The following is an 18,787-nucleotide window of genomic DNA, read 5'->3' on the forward strand; positions in this document are numbered from 1 at the left end:
CCGTCAGGTTACAGAGAAGGAAAGTGTTGTTAAGGTTGCAGAGATCTCACATGAGCAACAGCACAGCTATCGGTCAGGCGAAGCAGGTCTCATAGTCAACTACTAGAGACAAAGGTATCCTTTGAGTTGCAAGAGATCTCACGGTTTCAGACATGAGAGCTACGTCTCAGGTTTTGCAGCTCTAATTTGAGACATAAATGTCCTCTTTCAAGTGACAGATCTCACAGGTTCAATTAGCAGAACTGTCTCTATAGTAATAAAGATCTCATATGTCGAGACTAGAGAGGGAAGGTGCATTGAGGTTACAGCAATCCCGCAGCTTCATACAACACAGCTAAGGCACAGGTTAGACCGATCTCATAGGTTCAGACCATAGCTGAAAGGTTCCAGATATCTCAGAGTCTCAGACAGCAGACCTATGGGTCAAGTAGGACAGATCTCAGTTGAGACATTGATGATGTCTTTCAGGTTACGGTGATCTCACACACTACATCACACAGGTTAGACTGCTATCCTATGAGACATGGATGAAGTCCTTCAGGGTGCAGAGATCTCACAGGGTCAGACAGCAGATCTATCAATCAGGTTAGACAGATCTCATCAGAGGCAAGTCACCCCTATATCAGGCCTTACCAATCCTGAAGACAGGGTGCTTGGTTCTAAGTGAGAAGGTGTCCTAGCGTGAGCTGGACACCCCTGCAGCCTACGGAGTCCATTCTTCCAAGTTGTCAGTGATACAACAATATACGACAGATAGAGTGGCAGTATGCAACCGCTTACTGACTAAGTCTAAAGTGGCTGAATCAAACCCTATTGTGTTTGGTATCAAAGATGTTGGAATCATACCCCCACATTGGTAACCGGTGTGGGAGGAATGATTCCACCTCTCAGAAGCGAGCTTTGTGGTGTCCCTGGTGTCCCCGGTACCAGCGTTCTAGTCCCGGACAGCACAAAATGGTTGCTTATGACAAGAGACACAATTCTGCCAGCCTGCTGCTGAGCCAAGCTCGAGCAGGGGAAGGCAAAACAATAGGCATCCTGACCACCTCCCAGATAGGATTTAGTGTATTAGGCCTGGATGGGTGCGCTTGCCAGCGACAGAAAGTCTGCATGAGGGGCATATTTGGTGTCCATGTGCATAAACCAATTCCAACCAGTCCTGGGAGCCATTGGCTACCCCTCTGGCACAAAACTGGACAAATGACATGGGAGTCACCTCCCCACTGTCAAGACCCTCCCCTGGGAGGAAGCCCGGGATCTGTCCAACCCTCTCCCGTGGGTACAAAAGGGCTTACCTGGCTGTAGGACCCTAGATTTGATGTGGGCAAGAATCTGAAGCACAAACAACTGACCTTCAACCATCTGGACACTCTGGACTTCGCTGGACTTTGTTTGAGCCCGACTTCTTCTCCCTCTCAGTCCAAAGCATCGTCTGTGCCCATGCACCATACAGGTTCCATGCAGGACCTGTGGGGCATCAAGGACAGCCAAAGATATCACCCTTGAGGTGAAGGAATCACTTCCCTGCATCTGCAGGCACCACATCATGACTGACCAGTCTGCTGGTCCTGAGCTCCTATGGACTCCGAAGGCTCCAACAACACAGGAGCTGGGTCCTTATGTCCCTCGAGGTCTGAGCTGCCCTGTTACCAAGTTTGAGGCCAGAATCCCTAGCGGGGGCTGCAAAACCTGTACCCCCGGGCACCGCATTCATTTGCAAGTGCATATGCTTGTTGGCATTTCCAGAGCAAGTGCACTGGGCTCCGAGTAGCCCCAACCTCTGGCACCATTTCCTAACCAGAACTACAGCCTCCTCGCACCGAGTGCTCCGCTGGCCGCTGTTTGGTGACATCGCTCGAGGTCCTCTTGTTACTCCTGTGCCTACGGCCTGTGAGTCCACTTGAGGTTCAACTTTGCTTTTCTTGGGCTCCACTGGCTGCTCCAGGCCTGCCCTGACTCCCCTTGCTTTAGTGAGTCTCTAGGACCTTGCTGAACAAACCGTAACCTTCTGCTTGGGTTGCCGTTACCTAGGCTTGATAATGCTCCCACCGGACACCAACCCCTCAGCACTTGCCATCCTTCATGGGACAGCTCGTATCCAGCTCCTGGTTGTCCTCGACATCTCCTAGTCCCCGAGGTTGCTGAGTCAAGAACCCCCTCAATGCACCTGAAGCACTCGACATCGTTGGGCATTCGTCTACCAAGCCCCTGGTCACTCCTGAGTGACCCAGACTCTGCCCCTTTGGCTTTCAGGTACTCTTTGACCAGAATCTACCTTTGTATTGCAACAGCCACTTTTCTTCCTTCCATCAGCGGTTCTTCTTCGAAGTCCTCCATTGAGATCGACTGCGGTTTCTGCCGCCAGTTCAGACCTATGCACCCGGCTCCCCTGGGATAGGTAATACGTGTACTATGATATCCATGGGTGGGGTGGCTCTCCAACCTCCTAACTTCCACTGGGTTTCTTTGAAGTCCACTGGGAAGGGTCCTTATACTTCAAAACTTCAACTGCGACTTCCCCATAGAATTGTACAGAGCACACGGTCGTGTTCCCACACTGCACCCGTCCTCCATGGGGTCCCTACTTACTCACCTTGGGTGGTTCCTTGGCATCCCAGTGATTTTATGTCCTCCAGACATCATCATGAGTCCAGTCGTGCTTCTTATACCACTATTTTAGTATATGGTTTGGCCCCCTTGGGGCTTTCTGTGTATTAGTGCTATTTCATGTCATTTCTGTGCTTAAGTATTGTGTGCTTTGTGATTATCTCCGTGTAGGAGATACTGTGTTGTACTAGGGAATGTTATATCAATAAATACATATTATTCTAACTACTGTATGGTTCTCTTCTCATTTAATCAATACTATAAGGTTGCATTCTGGTAAAACAAGCTGCTTAACATTCCTTCAAGACTAAGCCTGAAGGATTCTCTCCACAGCTACCACTTATAGCTTTCTAATGTTATCTTTGACTTCTTAAATCACCATTAGGGTTGTTTGGACTGGTGCAAGGTTCCCACTTTAATTAGTGGACAGCATATACCAGGCCAACTTCACACAGTGGCATACATCAACATTGCAATTATTTGTATTGCCGCTGTTGTGCATGCATATTTCGTGGTGTACACTGATGTTGAATTCACAAATATTAACAGAGCTATCACTCAGGTTTGAAAGATCTCACCTGATACATGGATGACCTCGGAGTGCAGAGATCTCATGGACTCACACAGCAGAGCTATCGCTCAGGTTTGAAAGATCTCACCTGATACATGGATGACCTCGGAGTGCAGAGATCTCACGGACTCACACAGCAGAGCTATCGCTCAGGTTAGACAGATCTAATGTGAGACATATATGAAGTCCCTCAGGGTGCAGGCATCTCACAGGGTTAAGATAGCAGAGCTATCACTCAGGTTGGACAGATCTCATCTGACATGGATGAATCCCTCGGGTGGAGAGATATCAAAGGGTCAGAGAGCAAGGCTCTTTCCATCTTCATCTATTTTCTTTTGCCTTCCTGTTAGCCTACCCGAACACACAGCCGGATCCCTTCGCCGTACTGGATGACAACCAGGCATTCTTCACAGTGCTGAAGGCGACTCTGAACAGCCACTCCCTACTCTTCTCTGCTGAGGTGGATGGTCACGATCTCTCCTACCACAACCAGACAGCCCCATCGTGCTACGTGGAGCTGAAGACTAGCCACTTTCGAGGGGAAACCAGGAACGTGCCGAGGTAAGGTGCCTGATCAAAAGTCAGAGACCTGGACATTTCTAATATCAAAGTAATGACTTGGTCACTCATCACATTGAAGCATAGGAGGTCAGTGACCTGGTCACTCACCACTCTAAAGCCCAGGAGGTCAGTAACTTGGGCAATACTCAGATTCTTCATGTATTAAAGCAGAAGAGGTAGGCAACCAGGTATCTGCATGGTCATTCATCTGATCCTTTCGCGTACTACGAAGCCTATGGCGACAGCGACAAGCTCCCACCTCTGCTAATGTCTACGAGGTAAGGGAGAGGTCGATGACACGTGCTGTTCCTGGGTTAATTTCATTAGGGTACAAATATCACGAAAAAGAAATCAGCGATAAGAGATATGGTAGAAAGTAAACTTGTGGATAAAAGAAATAATTTACACACATAGGAAAAGAGAAATTGTTAGGTAAAAGGAGGCGGTACAGGGGTTGTTCCCCTGACATTTAAAACATGTTTAGAAGTGAAAATTAACGGGAGGGTTGCAGATAAGTGAAGAATTATCTGAATTCTAATTTATTAAGCTTACCAACATCATAGGGGGTTTCTTGGTGCTAAAGCAATCAGCAAGAGAGAAAATCAATCATGCCAGATTTTGCACTAATAGCTAGTATGTATGGGCTTCCCTAAAGCCCAGATGGTTGCAGAGTGATGGTACCTGGACTGAAAATGCCCGGCCCCCAGGGATGCTCAGCTGGACCTGGGTAAGTAAAGACGAGTAGTAAGAGATTCATAGAGAGAAGTGATCTAGTTGGACTGTGTGTGATCAGTATAGTCATTCACTTTGGCACTTGGCCATGAACAGCTTCACGCACAATGCACAGGACCTTACGCATAATGCGGGCTGGGAGCTGAGCTTACCCAGGGAGTGGTGGAACTCATTCTAGGAGCTCTGGGTCAGGGCAGTTAGAAGTGGACCAGTCAATGCAGTATAATAAGCAGGAAAGGGGAATGGTTGACATCAAGAACAAACACTGGCAAAGCCAATAAGCTTAACATTTCTATGGTGAATGCAGAACTAGTACTGCAAAGGGTACAATTTATGAAGGGTACAGCAGCTTTATCACAGTCATCTCACAGGGTCAGACAGCAGAGCTATCATTTAAGTTAGACAGATCTCATTTGAGACATCAATGAAGTCCCTTAGGGTGCAGAGATCTCACAGGGTCAGACAGTAGAGCTATCACTCAGGTCAGACAGATTTCATTTGAGACACGGTTGAAGTCCTTCAGGGAGTAGACATCTACCAGGCGGATGCAAAAGCCTAAGGCTTAAGTGAACTATTTCTGAGATTTTAAACATTCTCAGCCATTTTAGGGATTTGGGACGTTAGTGCAGGGAAATGAAAAGAACAGGTCATGGGACTCACCTCTCTGTAACAGGCAAATGAGTTTTCAATCTGTAAACTTCCCAGGATGTAGTGTACCTGAGTAGTGTGGTAATTAAGGGTGGGCTGAACTTGCGGAGTTTCACTCCATAGAATTCTGTAGAGTTACATAAAAACTCTGCAAGATTCCATGGAATTCCGCGAGTGGGAGGAAATTGGTACATTGCGCTGCTCGTGCTGATTTTTAGCGCCGGGAGTGTGTCCCACACTGCAAGGGATCCATGTTAAAATATCGATATTAAAATTATCGATGAAAAAAATATCAGATGTAAAAATATTGAAAACAAAAAATATCGACTCCCTTACATAAACAGGTAAGCACATTAATATTCAAGTCAAGTCAAGTCAAAATATACTTTTATTTGATTCATTAAGAAAATCATAAAGGGATGGACAACCATCATAAAACGCAGTGCTTTAGAATATACATTTTTAAAAACCTAAAAAGACTTAAGGTCAATGTCACAATAAGGAGATGCTTATTATTTTAAAAATAATGACGAATATAACAATGCATTTGGGAAAAATCTGCTAATTAGTTGGCTGCTTGGCAGAGTCGCATTTTGCCAGTTCTTTTGCTGCGATTTTCCATAGTGTTATGGCTCTGCAGGACAGGGGAATTGACGACCCTCCGAGACATTTAATGACCGCTGCTCTACATGTTCTTATTTGTTCCTTCCTTAGAGCCTCCCGGAGGGTGGATTTTCGGGCTTCCAATCAAAAAGAGCAAGTACATAGAAAATGTAGTAGTGACTCTTCCCCTTGACCACAGAGACGACACTCCTTGGATGGCCATATTTGTTTCCATTTTGGGGTCAAATCATTTGAGGGGAAAGACCCCATGCGTATCAAAGTCAGATAATGTTTTTTCTGATGGGAGAATTGTTCCAACATGTATTGTTGCGGCTTTAGCCTCTGGTAATCCTTTATCACAGCCCAGGCAGGATGTTTTTTTGCAAAGGACGTTTTATCATTTAATAAAGAGGTCCGTTTGATAGCGTTATTGACTACGATTTTAAATCCGGAGTACGTTGTGAGGGTGAGCCGAGCATCCTCTAACTGTAATGCCGGCAGAGATTCTGTTAAAAAGTGATCATAACACCAGTATTGATCAAATTGTAGATTTATTGAATCAACATCACCAACAGACGCCTTCAAACTCTTCCAACTCCCACAGGCTCCAAAATTCATCTGACATATGGAATCATGAGGAGTATGAATGTAGAAAGAAATAGAACACCAGTATGTCATAGTACAAACCTAATAAAACATGTAATACACATTACAACACATCCCCTATACTAAGAGAAATAAAAAGAAAAGAACAATTAATGAAGTAAAAAAAAACACCACCTTAAAAGTATAAGAAAACAGTAAGGCGAGTAACTTAACACAAGAATTAAACAAAGTCTCTGAAACGTACAGGAGCACAATGAGTTCTCTGTGGAAACCTCCTTGATGGAACAACACCACAACCAGTTGAGGAGGAAGTGGATGTAGAACAATCAAGACTGGAAGGAGAAGGGGAAGCCACATCAGAAAACTTAACCAGCCTGGACATGCTCCATTTACAACCATTCTGCATAGTAACAACATTCTTGTAAATATCAGTGATCATGAAAACCTGGGTTTTTGAACAAGAACCCATTCTCCCACACTCCACAATTTAACTTTGGTAGAATTCTTCACATCATAACGTTCTTTATATTTTTGTTGATAACAATGAATTCTATCCTCCACATTCCCCTTATCCAAATGGAGAGAAGATTGAGGAGGAAGCCAATCAGGATTCAATTTAGCACAAGCTTGCCTCCCACGTAACAAACAAAATGGAGAAGATTTTGAAACATAATTAACAGTGGAACGATGGGCCCACCAGGTTTCATGCAATTCATCTCTAAGAGGACTTTTCATATCAATAGCTCTCTGAACACATCCTTTGACAACACGATTCATCCGCTCCGCAAGCCCATTGGCTTGAGGTGCATAAAGTGCAGTCTTAACATGCGCTATACCATGGTCTTTCAAAAAGGTCTCCATGTCAGTGGAGACAAATTGCACACCATTGTCTGTTATGATGCACTTAGGAATCCCCCCAGACACAAATTCATCTCGCAAAAAATGAATTACCACTTTAGAAGTAACTGAGCCCACACACTTGGTAGACACCCACTTGGATGTATAATCGACAAGAAGAATTACAAATCTCTCAGATGGTAGAAACAAATCAAATGGACCCATAATGTCCAAACCTAATTTGGACCAAGGTTGTTCAGGAATACATACTGGTGACAAAGGGGCCTTACTTACAACTTTAGACTTATCATTAACAGAACATTGATAACAGTCCTTAACCACACGCTCAACTTCACCATCCATATTGGGCCACCAATATCTCTCTCTTAAGCGTGCTTTGGTAAGACTTCTACCCATGTGTCCATCATGGGCAAGATTGATCAACTTTGATCTCATTAAAGAAGGAGGAATTAACCTCTCACCTCTCATCACAACATCATCAACAATAGTAAGTTCATCACGAACAGACCAAAACGGCAAAAGATCCTTGCTAATACCTCTACTGTCATTAGGCCAACCATTAATCACCAAATCTTTTACCAAAGGAAAAATCTGATCACCAGATTGAGCACATACCCAATCCTCCAAAGAAATAGCACCTTCACTCACCCAAGACACATTGACACAACCCAACTCCAGATGTTCAGCCTGATCTTGTAGAGGCAACCTCGAAAGACAATCTGCAGCCTTATTTAAAGACCCAGGAAAATATTGCACAATGAAATTAAATTCCTCCAAACCCTCACTCCAGCGTTTAAGTCTCAGTGTTAACCTTTCACTCTCCATACACGAAAACACCTGTATCAACGGCTTATGATCAGATACGACCACAAAATGAATACCCCATAAATAAAACTTGAAATGTTTGACTGCCCAAACAATGGCAAGAGCCTCCCTTTCAATACAAGAATACTGTCCTTCAGCTTTCTTCAAAGCTCCGGAGTCAAATGCTACCACTCTTTTTCCTCACCATTGTCCAACTGAGAGAGAACCGCACCCAAGCCAGACAGACTAGCATCAGTAGTTAAGAAAGTCTTTTTTTTAGTATCAAAATGACCTAAACTAGGCAACTGACTGATCGTCCTCTTAACAACCAAAAACGCATCATTGCAACCAGCATTCCACTCAAAATGAGCACCTTTTTAAAGAAGATTCCAAATTGGCTCAACAACAGATGCAACATTTTTAATAAATTTTGCGTACAATTCAGCCAGACCAAGGAAAGATCTAACTTGATCCCTGTCACATGGAGTGGGAGCTTCAACAATACTCTTAGCTAACTCCAACTTAGGCTGTATTCCTTCCCCAGAAATCACATGGCCAAAGTACGTTACCGAGGTTACACCAATTTTACATTTAGCCTTGTTTACAGTCAAACCTTTATCAGTCAATCTAGTCAAAACTGATCTCAATACACTGTCATGCTCAATATCGTCTCTGCCAAAAACAAGAATATCATCTTGAAAAAAGATGACATTAGGGACATCACCCACCACCAGGTTCATAATCCTTGGAAAACATGCCGCTGCGGATGTCAAACCAAATGGCATTCTCACAAAACGAAAAGCTCCAAGAGGTGTAACAAAGGAGGTAAGATGTTTCGAATCATGATGAAGCGGCACCTGGTGGTAAGCTGAAGACAAATCAAGTACTGAAAATATTTTAGCCCCAGACAGCATAGTGATGGATTCAGGAATATTTGGGAGTGGTTGGCGATCCACCCATATGCATTTGTTTAACCCCCTGAGGTCCACACACATGCGAATGCTCTTACCCCATCCTTGGGGGCCAAAACCACTGGGGCCAAGCACTCTGATGACTCAATTTCTTCAATGACATTCAACTCAATAAGTCTGGAAAGTTCTTGTTTAAGTGGAGCTAACATCATGTTAGGAACTTTTCTGACTTTATATACACATGGAATGGCATTTTTTTTTAAATAATGGAATGCTCAAAACCTTTCAATAACCCCAATTTGTCAGAAAAAACATGAGGAAAATAATCAAAAAACATATTTGAAGAGGATATTTGATCAATAAGCATAACTTGATCAGAGGGTTTGAGAGCATTAAGATTGAGAATAATCCCCAAATCCCTCTGATGTCTCCACCCTAAAAGATTATCACCCGTGTAAGCAACATAAATTTTACCAACAGTCTCACGACCGTTGAAGTGAATTCTCATGACTGTATAACCTGATACATCAATGCGGGAACCATTATAGCTGACAGGGTTAATATCAGGTTTGATCAACTCTACTTTGGGAAAGGTCTTGTTCCAATTTTCATTACCAATTAAAGTGAAAGGCGAACGCGAGTCAGCTAGAACTACAAAATCTTCGCCCCCAATTATCACATTGCATTCAGGCATAGTAATGGGATCAGCATCAATAAAACCATCACTGGTGACACTAGAAATTACTAATCTGGGACTATCTTGTGTAGATTCAACATTTTCAATGGAGTGTATTTTACCAGTGGATTTGCAAACTCTGGCATAGTGTCCCTTTATACCACATTTAAGACAGGTAGCAGACTTGGCAAAGCAATTTGGAAAAGAAGAAGAATGATTAGAACTACCACATTGATAATATTTAATCTTATTGCGATCAAAAGGAATTTTACCCTTTGGGTTTTGAATAACCTTACAAATACTATCTTCTGAAGAAATAGGTTGAATACCCCCTTGAAGACTAGAAGAAATGGATTGAGTAACTTCATGGATGCTGCTGGAACTGGAAGAACAATCTGATAAAAACTTATGCTCTTTCATCTCTTTAGCCCAACCTGAAGTGTTCTCAATACCCTCAACAATAGCGAAAGCCTCTCTAAGAGAAGGATTTTTTGACAGGAGCTTCTCCTGTACTCTTGAACTATTAGTGCATCTGACCAACTGGTCACGTATTAACCCCTTCCATGCTGATGACGAACCCCAGCCGTCATGCACTACGGTGCTCGTGTGCTGATGACGGCTGGGGTTCGTCACGGCCCGCCCCTGTTCGTGTTGTTTACAGCACACCAAGTGAATCGCCACCCCCTCTCAACACAATCCCCAAGGATGGGAAACCGGAAACGTTCTGAACTTTTGGAAGACGGGAGGGAGTGACCCTCCCGGCCGTATTTATTAAAATATGAAACAAAATTAAAACGTTAAAATAACAGTTTCATATTAATGTACAATTTCATTTCCACATTTGCGATGTTTGGCTAACCTTAACATATACTCTAATACAGAGGTTCTCCTGGCCGAACTAACATCCTACAAAACTTTACTTTAAATTGAAATTGTACATCCTAACGTTTAAGGGCCAACGGCAAGGTCGTAACCGGTGTCAAGATCCCTAAACCAGACATATCCCCCTCACTTGTGAGGGGCGACCGCACAGAGGCGTACCTCAAGTGCATTTACCAATTTCCCTTGACGGGGGCCCCAATAAACTCGACGCCATTTAAAGGTCGTCCGAGGACTCGTGTGAGGTATCTAGAAGGTAGCGTAGACCCCCTCCCAAGTCTCACACCACTTACCACATCTGCCATCGCAGATGTCCTGGCCCCGGGAAATTCCCCAGGAGGGGGCTGTAGCCCCTCCTACCCAGGAAGGGGCCTTGACCGCCTTTCCTTTCCTTTCGGCGGCCCATCCTTAGAAGGGACCGCCTCCCCGTTGAGGGGCCAATGGCCACCTCCCTCGAGCGCTCCCATCCGTAATGGGTGACGCCCACCCCTAGGGATCTTCCAATTACTGCTCACCGATCATGACCTTACCGCCCGACCAAAATAAATACGACATTCTAACTAAATTACTAAATGACAAAATTACTAAAGACAGTAACTATTACGACTTATAAAAGGCATGATTACTGGTCAACACTAGTGCATAATTACTTATTTGCAAAAACATACTACAATTTATTCATTCTTTATTGCATATTCAAAAGGTATCACGATGATCATCACAACCTGTAAAAATTAGAGTTATCACATCAAACTTTATTCAAAACCACTTGCTGTCCTCAGGGGCTGGTGGGTGGGTCAAAATTGGCTCTTCGTTCCGTCTCGAGCTCACGTGCAGCGAGGAGGTGCAGCTTCAGAGCACAGGAACAAGAGGATGCTTTCTTGGCTTGTGGCTCCTTTTATCCGTCTTCAGGGCGGGCGTAAACCCGCCCCTGCCTGCCCCAAAGGGCGTGGCCGGCCGCGTCAGTGTCTAGGCCAGCCCACTCCAGGGCGGGAAAAGGCGCGCCCCGGCTACGCCGCTTCGGGCATACCAGCCGAGGCTCGCCTCCCGCCCAAGATGGCTTCCCGGGGGGATCGTGGTACTCCGCCATACGTTCGGGGGGACCGAATGGTCGCCCCTTTCCATATAGCCACTAAATAAGAATCAAATAAATGTTTCCATCTTTTCCATGGTAGAAGGGGTTCACCCTTCTCACAAAGAAAAGCTGGAGGATGAGTCATAGAAGTAGAACTCATTATTAATAAAAATGTTATAACCTGAGCATAAACTGTAATATTATGGAAGGAGAAAAAAAAACAGTGTAAAAAAAAACAAAAAAACTAAGAAGTGTGTGTATCACAGAAGAAAATAAAAATAGTAAGATACACAGTCTCCAATCAGTTAAAGAAAGAACTGGAACAGGAACTAGTCAGAGTCAATACATTGATATTGTTTTGTTAAAAAAAAAAATATCCAGCGTTAATACATCGATGCTTCAAGTTGTAAGAAATCTGAAGTTAGTCAAAATGAGTAATCCAACGTTGAAAAACGAACCTTGAATGTCTTGTAAGTGAGAGATAATCCTTCGGTAAAATACTCAATACACAGTCCACGGTAACCAGGTAACAGCAAAGCGGCATGCGTGCGTGTGACGTATGACGTGTTGACGTCAAACGCATAGCCAGCCAAGAATCAGGAAGTTGAAGGTAACAAGGGAGAGCGCGAATGAGAACAGCGCGATGTCGGCGCGTTCAGCAATGGAGCTGCGTGAGGAAGGCAGAGCGAGGCAGTGGCCAAAGCGCGCTTAAGAACGGTAAGAGTAACCGTTACAAATCGAAGGTAAACATATGACCTTCAAGTCTTTTTTACCTTGAGAAACTTGAATTTCAAAGTAAATCCACAATGTTCCGGTTACCAGAAAGTGAAGAAAACTTCAGCCGTGTAGTCAGAAATAATCCATAGTCCAAAAAAACGAAGTGTACAAACAAAGTCCAAATCCTTTTGTTATTTTTTTTTAAAGTCTAAATTCAAGTCCAGTCAAAACAGTGTTAAAAATCCACAAAACGCTTTTGAAGAAAAATCCAACAGTCAGTAGTCTATAAAAAAATGAAGACAGTATTTACCAATAAAATCCAAAGTCACAGGAAACGAAAATCCAAAGTTAAAGGTGGGTTCAGGGTTGAGTGGTGATGTGGCTTGTCCCTTCCAAGCTTCCAATCGTCGCCAGTGTTAAAAAATGATCATAACACCAGTATTGATCAAATTGTAGATTTATTGAATCAACATCACCAACAGACGCCTTCAAACTCTTCCAACTCCCACAGGCTCCAAAACTCATCTGACACATTACAACAGATTCCTTCAGGGCTGCTGTGGTTGAGTTAGCTAGGCTCTTTTGGTTTTCAATCTCGACCCAACAATAGTGGGCTAGGGTGTTATCTTCTGCCTCCCTCATCATCCAGTACTATTTTACTAGGGCGCCTTGTCTGGCCATAATCTGATTTTTTAGACCATATTCTAGGCGGATTTGTGCCTGTGAGGTGTGTAGTGGAATTGAAAACAGTCTCTTAAATAATATAGATTGTGCTATATTTAGGACTGTGGCATCTTTAGTATCTTTAGTATTCAGAATTTCTGAGCCGTATGAAATGGAAGGTAAAAATTTTGCAGCAATCACTTTAAGCAGGTGGGCGGTGGAGCATCCTATAAGTTTTTTCCTTAGGGTTTTAAAAGCGAACAACAGTTGTTTGGCTTTCATGCGACCTTGGTCCAAGTGTGATTTGAAGTTAAGCTTACAATCTAGCTCGAAGCCCAGGTATTTATAGCAGATAACCCTAGTCAATTGATGCTCATCCAATTTCCAGGAAAAATAAATATTGAAACAAAAATATTGATGTAAAAAATATTGAAGTAAAGAATATCGGCTTTAAAAATTACATAACTGAAATAAAATAATTAAATAATATTATCATTAATAAAATTAATTAAATGTAATATATTTTAACTAATTATAACAAATAAACGTAATTTAATAAATATAGACACAAAAAATGTTTACATATACATATATTTATACATATATTTACTTAAATACATTTTATTACTACTATCTATATATAATTTATAACAAATTTAAATCATATAAAATAAAATATACACATATTTAAATATTTTAAAATTAAATACATTATTCTATATTTAAATAACACAATAAACTATTTGAAAAAGAATAAAACATACATTTAATAACAAAATAAACCCAGTAGTAGTGAAAACATTGGATAGCGAGGGGGTAAAAATTACTATTCCCACACCAGTAAGTGAAACAGTAGGGAAAGCGTTGGATAGCGTAGGGGTAAAAATTACTATTCCCACTCCAGTGAGTGCAACAGTAGGGAAAGTGCTGGATAGCAGAAGGGTAAAAATTATTATTCCCACTCCAGTGAGAGCAACAGTAGGGAAAGCGCTGGATAGCGCAAGGGTAAAAATTACTATTTCCTCTCCAGTAAGGGAAACAGTAGAGAAAGCGTTGGATATCAGAGGGGTAAAAATTATTATTCGCACTCCAGGTAGTGCAACAGTAGGGAAAGCGCTGGATAGCGGAAGGGTAAAAATTAGTATTCCCACTCCAGTGAGTGCAACAGTAGGGAAAGCGCTGGATAGCGGAGGGGTAAAAAATACTATCCCACTCCAGTTAGTGCGACAATAGGGAAAGCATTGGATAGCGGAGGGGTATAAATTACTGTTCCCACTCCAGTGAGTGCAACAGTAGGGAAAGTGCTGGATAGCGGAGGGGTATAAATTACTATGGCCACTCCAGTTAGTGCAACAATAGGGAAAGCGCTGGATAGCTGAGGGGTAAAAATTACTATTTCCAATCCAGTGAGTGCAACAGTAGGGAAAGCGCTGGATAGCGGAGGGGTAATATTACTATTCCCACTCCAGTGAGTGCAGCAGTAGGGAAAGCGTTGGATAGCGGAGGGGTATAAATTACTATTCCCACTCCAGTTGTGGAACGGTAGGGAAAGCGCTGGATAACGTAGGGGTAAAAATTACTATTCCCACTCCAGTAAGTACAACAGTAGGGAAAACGTGGGATAAAGGAGGGGTAAAAATCACTATTCCCAATCCAGTGAGTGCAAAAGTAGGTAAAACGCTGGATAGTGGAAGGGTAAAAATTACTATTCCCTCTCCAATGAGTGCATCAGTAGGGAAAGCGCTGGGTAGCGGAGGGGTTAAAACTACTATTCCCACTCCAGTGAGTGCAACTGTAGGGAAAGTGCTGGATCCCACAACAATCAAAAACAAAAACGTCAACATTTGTATTAAATTTAATTTCCAATATTAATATAATTAATATATACATTTAAATATATATTATTATTAACAAAGATAATAAAAAATCAATAATTACACAATAATTAACACTATAATATCCACAACCCACACCTAAAATTAATTACACAGTTGCAATTAAAAATTACTAATAATGTATGGAAATTAATTTACAAATATTGAATCATTAATCAATAAAAAATGTATTACTTACCACCCTTCACACCATTTACACATGTAAACACCACAACACACACCTAAAAGTAATTAAACAATTAACATAATTAATTATTAATTGATTAATTGCAAATAACAACTAATTATCAAACAATTATTAATTAATCACTTAACACATTAATTATTCAATACATTTTATTTAATTAAATTACTTCCCACCCTAATCCCCTATAAACCCACAACAAGCTACAGAACTAAAAACGCAAAATTCAATTAAAAACAAAAATATTAACTACTATAAATATACTTTTAAATCTATATAATTAAATTACTTCCCACCCTATTCCCCTATAAACCCACAACGCGCTACGGAACTATATACACAAAATTAAACTTAAAATAAATTAACAACTAGTAACATTTTAAAACATATAATAAAATGGCAAACAATTCTCATTAAAAACATTAAAATACATAACATTATGAATAAATCAATATTTTTGTCAATTATATTTTTGTATTTTTTTTGTAATATTTAAGACGTCGATATTTTTTAAATCGATATTACTTACCTGTCAGTCAATATTCTTGTCAACTATCTTTTTGTTGTCGATATTTCTTCCCTACGATATTTTTGGGGCGATATTTTTGTCTCTCGATATTTCTCAGCCGATATTCCTGCTCTGCACCGTTGCGGTATCAGTGCAAATGGCAAATGGCACAACTCAGTGCACTAGAGGGCCAGGTTCTTTGCTGCAGCTCAAGTAGATTTTGTACTCAAGATGAGACTTTCTCAACGTGAACGGTCATGACTGCCCGCATTCGGAAAATCTTACCGGTTGCCGTTCTAGCAAGTTCTCGCTAACGTTGGTGAGCCGCGAGGGAGAAAAAACTCTGCAACACCACTGTTGCCTGAGCTTTGCTGGAACTGCATGTTACAAGAGTAACGCGGAGTGGACAAAACTATGCAAACTCTGCCGGCAGAGTGGAATTTATCACCCAACCCTAGTGGTAACTCTTCCTGTGACTGAGCTTGCATAGACTGACAGAACACTGCATGCCAAGTGCAAGATATCAGAATCTACCATTGAGAACCATTTATTGAGTTGACTCACTAGCACTTAGGGAGCAGCCATGTTTACACAGTCCTGCAGGATCCATGTTTACACAGTCCTGCAGGATCCATGTTTACCCATTCCTGCAGGCTCCATGTTTACCCGTTCCTGCAGGCTCCATGTTTACCCGTTCCTGCAGGATCCATGTTTACCCATTCCTATAGGATCCATGTTTACCCATTCCTATAGGATCCATGTTTACCCATTCCTGCAGGATCCATGTTTACCCATTCCTGCAGGATCCATGTTTACCCGTTCCTGCAGGATCCATGTTTACCCATTCCTATAGGATCCATGTTTACCCATTCCTGCAGGATCCATGTTTACCCGTTCCTGCAGGATCCATGTTTACCCATTCCTATAGGATCCATGTTTACCCATTCCTATAGGATCCATGTTTACCCGTTCCTGAAGGATCCATGTTTACCCATTCCTGCAGGATCCATGTTTACCCATTCCTGCAGGATCCATGTTTACCCATTCCTGCAGGATCCATGTTTACCCATTCCTGAAGGATCCATGTTTACCCATTCCTGCAGGATCCATGTTTACCCAGTCCTGCAGGATCCATGTTTACCCATTCCTACAGGCTCCATGTTTACCCGTTCCTGCAGGCTCCATGTTTACCCGTTCCTGCAGGATCCATGTTTACCCATTCCTACAGGATCCATGTTTACCCAGTCCTGTAGCATCTCTAGAGCATGTTGTTCAAAATGTACCTTCAGCCTTTGCAGGTTTACACAGTAGCCTGATAAACATATCAGCAATTTTAAAAGGGAGTGAGTGATGCTTTGTGCAGGACAGAGAGATTCTAGCAGGCTCGAAACAAATTACAAAACTATTTACTTTTTATATTAGCGGTGCAGCATGAGACGAGGCAAAGCACGATTCCCTCACAGACCAGCTGTAGCATGGAAGGACCAGTGCAAGTATTCCTCACTCACACACGCACACATGCACATACACACACAACACTGAAGATATGCTGCAGGGACAGAAACAGAGGAAGCCTCCCTCATTCACAGCAGACTGATAGCACAGCCAACTGCAGTGCAAGCTGCAGGCACACACACTGCATGGATGCTGGCAATCCACCACTGATGCAAGCTGGAGACACACACAATCCCTCACCTCTGGTGTTCCATAACATTCAGGATTCTCCACAGCACAGTGCGGCTTCCCTCAGAGAGAGAGAGCAGGAAAGACGAGCATCTCTGCACAGCAGGAGAAGGGCACTGCAAATTAGCACGGATGATTTCAAACCAATGGGTTTTACCTTTATTCCAATATATTACACATACAAGCCAGTGCATTATGAGAATGGAGCCATATATTATGCATATGAACCAAAATTATTTATGTCAACGAGCATGCTAGGAAATCAATGTGGGCTTGATGCAAACCAGGAGGACATGCACGTGGAGCGTCGCATCAGACGTGTAAACCAGCACGTAACACTTTCAGACCAATAGGTTGTACAATACGATATTACACGTGTAAACCAGTACATTACAAGAGTGAACCAACGCATGATGTGAACCAAGCAAGTCTGCATGTCAACCAGGACAGTATGAATGTAAACCAAAACATATGACTTCAAACCAATAGGTTACACATTTCGTATGTACAGAAACCAGTGCATGACCAGAGGGAGCCCATATAGTATGTAAAAAAACAGCGCATTAATCAAATGCACAAATAACTTGAAAATCAATACAATATCCAAGTTAATCAGTGTGCTTTGCATACAACTAGTACTTAGGAGGGTAAGTTGAGCTACTATGCATCTCAATGTAGCTCAAATATATATGTTACACATCTGGACCAGCGTGTTATGTATGCATAGCAGTAAGGTATGCTTGCGAACCACACCATTATGCATAAAGACCCTTTACTATGAAGGTTAACCAAAGGATTAAGCTCACAAACCAATGCACTGTAGAAGAATACCATCATGTTAGACACGCACCTGTTAGACGCAAACTTTTTACTGGGTATACATCAGTGCCCTGCATAGACCCAGCACTATTCTGTCGATATAAACCAGTCATATTTTTTTTGCTATCTTATCAACCCAGTTTTAGAGCCCCTACACTCTCAGCTAAAGCACACTCCCAAAGTCAAACTACCAACAAGAGACAGGGAACCTGATGGACTTTAACCAGTGAACCTCCTGCACATTGCACAAAGGTGGTCATTCCGGACAACGATCCGTCCTGCGAGACTTACAGGATTATTTGTTTCAAAGTGAGCTCTGAAACTACTTTTATCATGGCTGACACATACGAGAACCCAGACTTTATATAGTAGGGCTTTATTAAAATCAATGTCTTCAGCTAATGCAGATAGTGTGTTTAGATGTAACTGTATAAAACAAACAATATAATGAAATAAAAGATAAATATTATTAAAAATAATAGTAATATTGTGCCAGTGTTTTATAAATTCATTGCATTGAATGGTGGAACCAGTATTTTTTAAGCCACCTTCTAGTCCCTAGCCAAGCCAAGCACCAAAAGGGTCCATTTAAGTTTCTTGAGGTGGCTTCTATCTGCATCCCTTGAGGAGCAACAAGCTTGTTGTTCTGTTCTTCGAGAAGGTCACTCTCAGTCTTAGCTGTTGAGTTACCAAGCAAGGTGATAAAGCTAGACTGGATCTGAAGAGCCAGGTGTCCTTCATGGAGGAGGGTTGAAGCTCAGATACCATGAACCAATCACCCAGGAAG

The 18,787-nt window shown here is 42.2% G+C and overlaps 1 protein-coding gene across 1 annotated transcript in view; it reads left to right on the forward strand.

The window, feature by feature from the left end:
• The window catches only part of LOC147717901 (decapping and exoribonuclease protein-like), a 154,189-nt gene that overhangs the window by 16,898 nt on the left and 118,504 nt on the right, over positions 1-18,787 (forward strand). The window contains exon 3 of the mRNA XM_086920583.1: positions 3,529-3,739. Coding sequence (XP_086776709.1) covers positions 3,529-3,739 — 211 coding nt within the window. The remainder of the gene's footprint in view (positions 1-3,528; positions 3,740-18,787) is intronic.

Source organism: Lissotriton vulgaris, chromosome 5 (genome assembly GCF_964263255.1).
Source record: "Lissotriton vulgaris chromosome 5, aLisVul1.2, whole genome shotgun sequence".
Taxonomy (NCBI): domain Eukaryota; kingdom Metazoa; phylum Chordata; class Amphibia; order Caudata; family Salamandridae; genus Lissotriton; species Lissotriton vulgaris.